Source organism: Drosophila willistoni, assembly GCF_018902025.1.
Source record: "Drosophila willistoni isolate 14030-0811.24 chromosome XL unlocalized genomic scaffold, UCI_dwil_1.1 Seg141, whole genome shotgun sequence".
In the NCBI taxonomy this organism is placed as follows: domain Eukaryota; kingdom Metazoa; phylum Arthropoda; class Insecta; order Diptera; family Drosophilidae; genus Drosophila; species Drosophila willistoni.
The window spans coordinates 6,770,385-6,777,841 of NW_025814052.1; the positions used below are offsets into that span (position 1 = coordinate 6,770,385).

At 42.1% G+C, this 7,457-nt stretch overlaps 3 protein-coding genes across 3 annotated transcripts; 2 read left to right on the forward strand and 1 right to left on the reverse strand.

Annotated features, from left to right (window-relative positions):
- Positions 1-283: 283 nt before the first annotated feature.
- On the forward strand, positions 284-3,311 carry LOC6648626 (polyubiquitin-C). The gene is given in 3 exon segments (XM_002071577.3): positions 284-474; positions 857-1,876; positions 1,879-3,311. Coding segments are annotated over 2 exon segments (2,286 nt in total). The 5' UTR covers positions 284-474; positions 857-861; the 3' UTR covers positions 3,150-3,311.
- A 382-nt stretch (positions 3,312-3,693) lies between these two features.
- Positions 3,694-4,789, forward strand: LOC6649355 (putative peptidyl-prolyl cis-trans isomerase dodo). Its single transcript, XM_002071578.4, has 3 exons — positions 3,694-4,045; positions 4,119-4,454; positions 4,522-4,789. The coding sequence occupies exons 1-3, from the start codon at positions 3,988-3,990 to the stop codon at positions 4,629-4,631; spliced, it is 504 nt and encodes a 167-aa protein (XP_002071614.1). The 5' UTR covers positions 3,694-3,987; the 3' UTR covers positions 4,632-4,789.
- Positions 4,790-4,844: 55 nt separating this feature from the next.
- LOC6649356 (protein penguin) lies at positions 4,845-7,373 on the reverse strand. The gene is made up of 5 exons (XM_047011393.1): positions 6,909-7,373; positions 6,145-6,847; positions 5,675-6,077; positions 5,176-5,612; positions 4,845-5,114 (listed from the first exon to the last, which is right to left on the reverse strand). The coding sequence occupies exons 1-5, from the start codon at positions 7,271-7,273 to the stop codon at positions 4,932-4,934; spliced, it is 2,091 nt and encodes a 696-aa protein (XP_046867349.1). The 5' UTR covers positions 7,274-7,373; the 3' UTR covers positions 4,845-4,931.
- Between the last annotated feature and the right edge of the window lie 84 nt (positions 7,374-7,457).

Below are 7,457 nucleotides of genomic sequence, written 5' to 3' on the forward strand. Positions count from 1 at the left end.
GATGTATACCTCTTGAGTGAAAACAAACTACGTATTTCATTTTCAATACCTAATTTTACATATTTAAAAAACGAATTCCATATGTTTTCCATTTCCTGTGACATTTCCATGACATAAATGACATTTTCCTTGGTTTTTCTTATATCCAGTCAAGTTGCCTTGTATGAGAACGACGAAAACAAAATTTGTGGTGGTAAATTTGTTAGAATGAGATAGCAGGCTATGAAAATATGGTACCCAATCTGCCTATAAATACGACTGCCCAACCCGAGAGCTATTCAAAAGTTGTGAGAAAATAGTTGAGCGAACATCGTTGCCGTCTTTCGTCCTGCAAGTAATCAAAATAAAAAAAAATCAAGCTTTCGGACAAAAAAAAAAACAACAGAAAAGAATAAAAAGGAAATTTGCTGAAATTAAACATACATATTTAACCGTAATTGGTTTAAATTTATAGTGCAGAAGTTTTAAAATAAGGTATGTATATGTAAATGGATAAGTTTGTTTGTGCATTTGCATTCTTTGATGTGTGTATCTATAGCCTGTGCGTGTTTCTTCGTATGTGTGTGTGTGTGTGATTGTGTGAGATAAATGCATTGAAGTCAATTTGAAAACAAAATGGCGACCCGTTGTGTAGAGCAATAAGCGGAAATAACTGTGATTAGTCATTGTAAAAAAAAAAGAATGATGCAAAAATTAATTCAAATTGCGAAATTAAAATTGGTAAATTGTCGCTATTCTCTGAGTGTGTGTGTATATAAATATTTTCTGGGTCATTTGAAATTGGGTCAAAACGCTGAAAAAAATCTTATTGCGCATAAGCTAAAAGTTTAAACAAATTTTATCATTTTACTTTTAGCCAAGATGCAAATCTTTGTCAAGACCTTGACTGGCAAGACCATCACCTTGGAGGTGGAGCCCTCTGATACCATCGAAAACGTGAAGGCTAAGATCCAGGACAAGGAGGGTATTCCCCCAGATCAGCAGCGTTTGATTTTTGCCGGCAAGCAGCTTGAGGACGGGCGCACTTTGTCCGATTACAACATCCAGAAGGAGTCGACTCTTCATTTGGTCCTCCGTCTGCGTGGTGGTATGCAGATCTTTGTCAAGACATTGACTGGCAAGACCATCACCTTGGAGGTGGAGCCCTCTGATACCATCGAGAACGTTAAGGCTAAGATCCAGGACAAGGAGGGTATTCCCCCAGATCAGCAGCGTTTGATCTTTGCCGGCAAGCAGCTTGAGGATGGACGCACTTTGTCCGATTACAACATCCAGAAGGAGTCGACTCTACATTTGGTCCTCCGTCTGCGTGGTGGTATGCAGATCTTTGTCAAGACATTGACTGGCAAAACCATCACCTTGGAGGTGGAGCCCTCTGATACCATCGAGAACGTTAAGGCTAAGATCCAGGACAAGGAGGGTATTCCCCCAGATCAGCAGCGTTTGATCTTTGCCGGCAAGCAGCTTGAGGATGGACGCACTTTGTCCGATTACAACATCCAGAAGGAGTCGACTCTACATTTGGTCCTCCGTCTGCGTGGTGGTATGCAGATCTTTGTCAAGACATTGACTGGCAAAACCATCACCTTGGAGGTGGAGCCCTCTGATACCATCGAGAACGTGAAGGCTAAGATCCAGGACAAGGAGGGTATTCCCCCAGATCAGCAGCGTTTGATCTTTGCCGGCAAGCAGCTTGAGGATGGACGCACTTTGTCCGATTACAACATCCAGAAGGAGTCGACTCTACATTTGGTCCTCCGTCTGCGTGGTGGTATGCAGATCTTTGTCAAGACATTGACTGGCAAAACCATCACCTTGGAGGTGGAGCCCTCTGATACTATCGAGAACGTTAAGGCTAAGATCCAGGACAAGGAGGGTATTCCCCAGATCAGCAGCGTTTGATCTTTGCCGGCAAGCAGCTTGAGGATGGACGCACTTTGTCCGATTACAACATCCAGAAGGAGTCGACTCTACATTTGGTCCTCCGTCTGCGTGGTGGTATGCAGATCTTTGTCAAGACATTGACTGGCAAAACCATCACCTTGGAGGTGGAGCCCTCTGATACCATCGAGAACGTTAAGGCTAAGATCCAGGACAAGGAGGGTATTCCCCCAGATCAGCAGCGTTTGATCTTTGCCGGCAAGCAGCTTGAGGATGGACGCACTTTGTCCGATTACAACATCCAGAAGGAGTCGACTCTACATTTGGTCCTCCGTCTGCGTGGTGGTATGCAGATCTTTGTCAAGACATTGACTGGCAAAACCATCACCTTGGAGGTGGAGCCCTCTGATACCATCGAGAACGTTAAGGCTAAGATCCAGGACAAGGAGGGTATTCCCCCAGATCAGCAGCGTTTGATCTTTGCCGGCAAGCAGCTTGAGGACGGACGCACTTTGTCCGATTACAACATCCAGAAGGAGTCGACTCTACATTTGGTCCTCCGTCTGCGTGGTGGTATGCAGATCTTTGTCAAGACCTTGACTGGCAAGACCATCACCTTGGAGGTGGAGCCCTCTGATACCATCGAGAACGTGAAGGCTAAGATCCAGGACAAGGAGGGTATTCCCCCAGATCAGCAGCGTTTGATCTTTGCCGGCAAGCAGCTTGAGGATGGACGCACTTTGTCCGATTACAACATCCAAAAGGAGTCGACTCTACATTTGGTCCTCCGTCTGCGAGGTGGTATGCAGATCTTTGTCAAGACATTGACTGGCAAGACCATCACCTTGGAGGTGGAGCCCTCTGATACCATCGAGAACGTTAAGGCTAAGATCCAGGACAAGGAGGGTATTCCCCCAGATCAGCAGCGTTTGATCTTTGCCGGCAAGCAGCTTGAGGATGGACGCACTTTGTCCGATTACAACATCCAAAAGGAGTCGACTCTACATTTGGTCCTCCGTCTGCGTGGTGGTATGCAGATCTTTGTCAAGACATTGACTGGCAAGACCATCACCTTGGAGGTGGAGCCCTCTGATACCATCGAGAATGTTAAGGCTAAGATCCAGGACAAGGAGGGTATTCCCCCAGATCAGCAGCGTTTGATCTTTGCCGGCAAGCAGCTTGAGGACGGACGCACTTTGTCCGATTACAACATCCAAAAGGAGTCGACCTTGCATTTGGTTTTGCGTCTTCGCGGTGGCGCTTTCTAGATTTTCTCACAAAAATAAATATGAATCGAACCATTAATCTCTCTCAATCTTTTTAAAAATCATTAAACCATAACGAAACAAGTATTCCTCTATGTAATATCTGTGTTAAATTGGCAAATGTATTAATATTCAATAAAATCTTTAATTGGTGTGTTCATAATACATGAATATGTATTTGCTTTTATTAAAATAATTTAAAAAATTAGTACTATTGGGAAAAAAAAATAGTGGACATATTTTATACACATTTTAAAACCGTTAAAGTTAGTGATGTGTAGATTCAAAAATGTTTTAGTGTGGAGTAAATATAGGCAATAGTTTATATTTGTGTCATCTCTAAGCATGAAATATGAATGGTCGCCAATGTGAATTGACTAACAAATATTGAAAACCTAAAAAATTATTTTACTTAGAAATGAAAATTTAAAGTTCAAATATTTATAACGCATGCGCTTAGAATATTGAAATCCGTTATTTTTGCCATCCATAAGTGCACTAGTGTTAACTATCGTCCTGCTGCTTCAGCTGAGCCGATTAGTGTTGGAAAACTCCCTGCGTAAGGCTTGACTATCGCGTGCCGGATTCGCATTATCGTTTAACCAAGAGATAACCGCATTTAGTTTATTGCTAAAAACTCATAAATAAAATATATTTAAGAAGAGTCGAGAAGATTGATACTACTTATATAAACACTGCATTTGCTCTTGGCCTGTTTTAAAAAACAAAAGTTGCCAAATAATTCACAGTAGTCCTTCCCACTCCGTAACTTAAAAGACCACAACAAACGAAAAAACTCTTTAGATAAGTAAAATAAGTGATACAACATCAGATAGCTAAGATGCCCGATACAGAGCAATTACCCGAAGGCTGGGAGAAGCGCACTAGCCGGTCCACTGGTAAGATTGAAAAACCGATTCCGCCCTTTTTGCCGGCGGTCCGACTCTAACTTTAATATATCGCCCATCGCAGGTCTCAGTTATTACCTCAACATACATACAAAGGAATCGCAGTGGGATCAGCCCACGGAACCGGCTAAAAAAGCCAGCAGTGGTGGCGGAAACGGTTCCGGTGACGGTTTAGATGAAGTCCAATGCCTTCATTTGCTGGTCAAACACAAAGGCAGCCGTCGTCCAAGCTCATGGCGTGAAGAGAATATCACACGCACCAAGGAGGAGGCACAGATGCTGCTCGAAGTCTATCGAAATAAAATCATCAATGAGGAGGCCACTTTCGATGAGCTGGCCCGCTCCTATTCCGATTGTAGTTCCGCCAAACGTGGTGGTGATTTGGGCAAATTTGGAAGAGGTATATAACCCTTATCGAATGATACAACTATTCATTACTTATACACTTTTATTTCGGATTATTTCAGGTGACATGCAAGCTGCATTCGAGAAGGCCGCCTTTGCCCTCAATGTGGGTCAAATGTCTGGAATTGTGGACACCGATTCTGGTCTGCATATTATCTTGCGCAAAGCATAAACGCCCAGCATCTCAAATTTTTCACCCGATTTAAATCAAATGAGAAATACGGACTCTCTCTGCCTAATTATTTATTGATTTAACACATTGTAAATTAATATTGAAGTCTTAAACTCTTTTTCCGAATAAAAAAATCTACTAAATTTTTTTAAAGTAAACATTTTTCTCCCTGATATAGAAAGCAATCATACAAAAGATAAAATGGGTTTTTATATTAAATCAAAGTTTATTTTTGTTAATCATCTCACTATATATATATATATATGTAGAACACTAAATCAATATTTTGTTTTTAGTCGTTTAAACTAAATTTAATTTGCCAGCCAACAATTTGCCTCCTTGTGTTGTTTGACTCTTTAGCAATTTTAATAGCTGTGAATCGGCTTTAATAGATTTTTGTAAGATTTCTGCATAGTTGGTATTATCCTGAACCAAATTTAATAATATAAAACAACCACGATTAACAGCCACCCATTTCAGAAGCTAAAAGAAGATATGAGAGTAAGTTAAAGTTAAACTTGGGAATGGAGACATGGAAACTTACCACATCGCTGGATAATTGCTGGAGTAGTTCTTCTGCAAACGAAACGGTTGTTTCCTGCTTATCCTTGTCGTTCTTTATAATCTTTTTTAGAACATGATGCATGCCAGCATCCTCTATACCAGGCACAGTGGGTACACTCTCATCTTTTGTCTGCTCTGTTGCTGGCTTTGATTTCTTCTTCTTTGGTTGCCCCTCCTCAGCATCAGAATTGGAATCGGAATCATCATCATCGTCATCATCACTGCTATTGGGTTCTGTCTGTAGAAGTTTTTTGCGTTGTTTGGTTGCCTCAGCTATGATGGCCTCCACATCATTGTGTGGCTTTTTTTTTTGCTGCTTTTGATTCTCTAAAGCCTCAGCCTGAGAGACAACCCAATCCGGTTGGGCCACCACCTGAACCAAAACCTGAACAGCCTTCTTATAACTTTCGCCTTTAACTGTGAATGTTGATGATAAAATTAATAAATATATCGAATTAGATAGGATTTCTGTAACTCACTGTGATTCAGTATATCGGCTGTAGCCAAACCAATGGGCCTGTTGGATAACCAGAATGATGGATCCGCCACTATGGCTTCTGCAATGGGGTCTTCAATTTGCTCGAAAATTTCCTTGCGACGAGCGTCTTTCTCTTTTTTGCCGAAGGCCAGACCCTCTTCAATGGTTTTAATGAAACCGGGATGGAAACAGGACGTATCACCGGGAGCTACCAACCATTGAATGACACGACGACCGTATTGATTGGCCACCAGGCTCTTCAGATCGTTATGCAAATGATCATAAATGGCTTTCTTAGTGGCCTTTGTGTCGTCCAGTGAATTGAGCAGCGAAATGAGAAAGACATGACCATGCTCATGAGTTGCTATCTTCAACAGATGCTCCTTTATGTTTTTAATAATGGCCTACCAACAAATTGAATTGTTTATTAATTACATTTCTTGTTGGAACATCAATTCCCGTTGAACTTACTCGACGATTTTTCGGTGTTGATTTGTAGAAACAGATAACAGCCGCCTCGCTGCCCTCTTTGGTGGACAACATGTGAGGCACCAGGGCGGCAAAAGCCGTCACAGTTTCCTCTAATTTTTCATCATTGTCTTCAGAGGCTCGCAGATATTCCAACATGACGGCATGGACCAGAGAGCTATCGACCAGTTGTTTATTAGCCACATGATCTAAATTGGCTTTGACAGAGCCCAAAATTGATGCTTTCATATTGGCGGCATCCTTATAAGTATCCTCGAGGCACTTGACTTTGCCATCCTTGGCCTTTCTATATAGATCGCCATAGAACTCCTGTCGCATATAAGCCTTTTGAAGCGGACTACCACCCAAATAAAGACTATCCAGCAAGCCACTGGCTATATTGTGTCCAGCCAAGCGAACTATGTGACCCATTAGGCTATCTGCTAGCTTAGATTTGGTTGCTGGTGAACCATATTTCAGCATGCGTTTCACACAGAACTGGGCATACTTCGACTGGCACATTTCAACGGCATGGGGTAGCAGTTTCTCAGAGATTTGGCTACGCAACGAGGGCGATGCATATTTCAACATACACTGCAGCACACGGGCAGTGTCATGAGCTTTGACTACTTTGGAAATTGTATCGCCCACATCTAGAATTTTATAGATTTCTTCGACCAATTTATCCTTGTTCTCGGTGCGGCGGCTTAAAAACAAGATAACTAATTGAAGGCGTTCTTTTAGTGTTATTCATAAGCGTTGCTTACCATCTGAGCTTCTCATAGATTTGCATAATCTGTTTGCTAACTTCGTAGGTGTCACGGGAACTCTTGCGCTTCAGTTTAAGATCTTTTTTCTCCTGCTTGAATTTTGCCCAATCTTGCTTTTCCCCAGGCTGTGGCGTTGGAGGTCCAGCCTGGCTTGGTTTTCCCTTGAACTTGTTGGTCGTTCGAAATCCTGGATTGAGTGCTCCTCCTTGGCGGCCTCCGGCTGCTCCTCCCGGGCGACCACCAGCTCCTCCTGGATGTTTTCCGAATGATTTGGCTATCGGTTTCTTAGATTTGGCAAGCGGTTTGCCATCCTTTCTACCGGCTACATTATTGGCAGATCGTTTCGGATCTGAGCTAACCATGATTGAAAATTCTAGTTGATAAAACAAAAAAAAATTAACTACAATTCAAACAATATTTCTTCCAGTTTCGTACACGTGCTGTACGACTATCGATAGTTCGCGAACTTATCGATTTTTTTAATGGCAGAGCCACAGCTCTTTTTCAAAAGATCTGGTAACACTGCCACCGCCTTTTTTAGACTTG

What these genes read in the sequence shown, in the direction of transcription:
- LOC6649355 (XM_002071578.4), top strand. Translation starts at nt 3,988, where the DNA reads ATGCCCGATACAGAGCAATTACCCGAAGGCTGGGAGAAGCGCACTAGC. An exon ending in GCGCACTAGCCGGTCCACTG is followed by an intron (nt 4,046 to 4,118) that starts GTAAGATTGAAA and finishes CGCCCATCGCAG; the next exon opens with GTCTCAGTTATTACCTCAAC. An exon ending in TTTGGGCAAATTTGGAAGAG is followed by an intron (nt 4,455 to 4,521) that starts GTATATAACCCT and finishes GGATTATTTCAG; the next exon opens with GTGACATGCAAGCTGCATTC.
- LOC6649356 (XM_047011393.1), bottom strand. Translation starts at nt 7,273, where the DNA reads ATGGTTAGCTCAGATCCGAAACGATCTGCCAATAATGTAGCCGGTAGA. An exon ending in ATCTATGAGAAGCTCAGATG is followed by an intron (nt 6,848 to 6,908) that starts GTAAGCAACGCT and finishes CTTGTTTTTAAG; the next exon opens with CCGCCGCACCGAGAACAAGG. An exon ending in AGCAATTATCCAGCGATGTG is followed by an intron (nt 5,115 to 5,175) that starts GTAAGTTTCCAT and finishes ATCTTCTTTTAG; the next exon opens with CTTCTGAAATGGGTGGCTGT.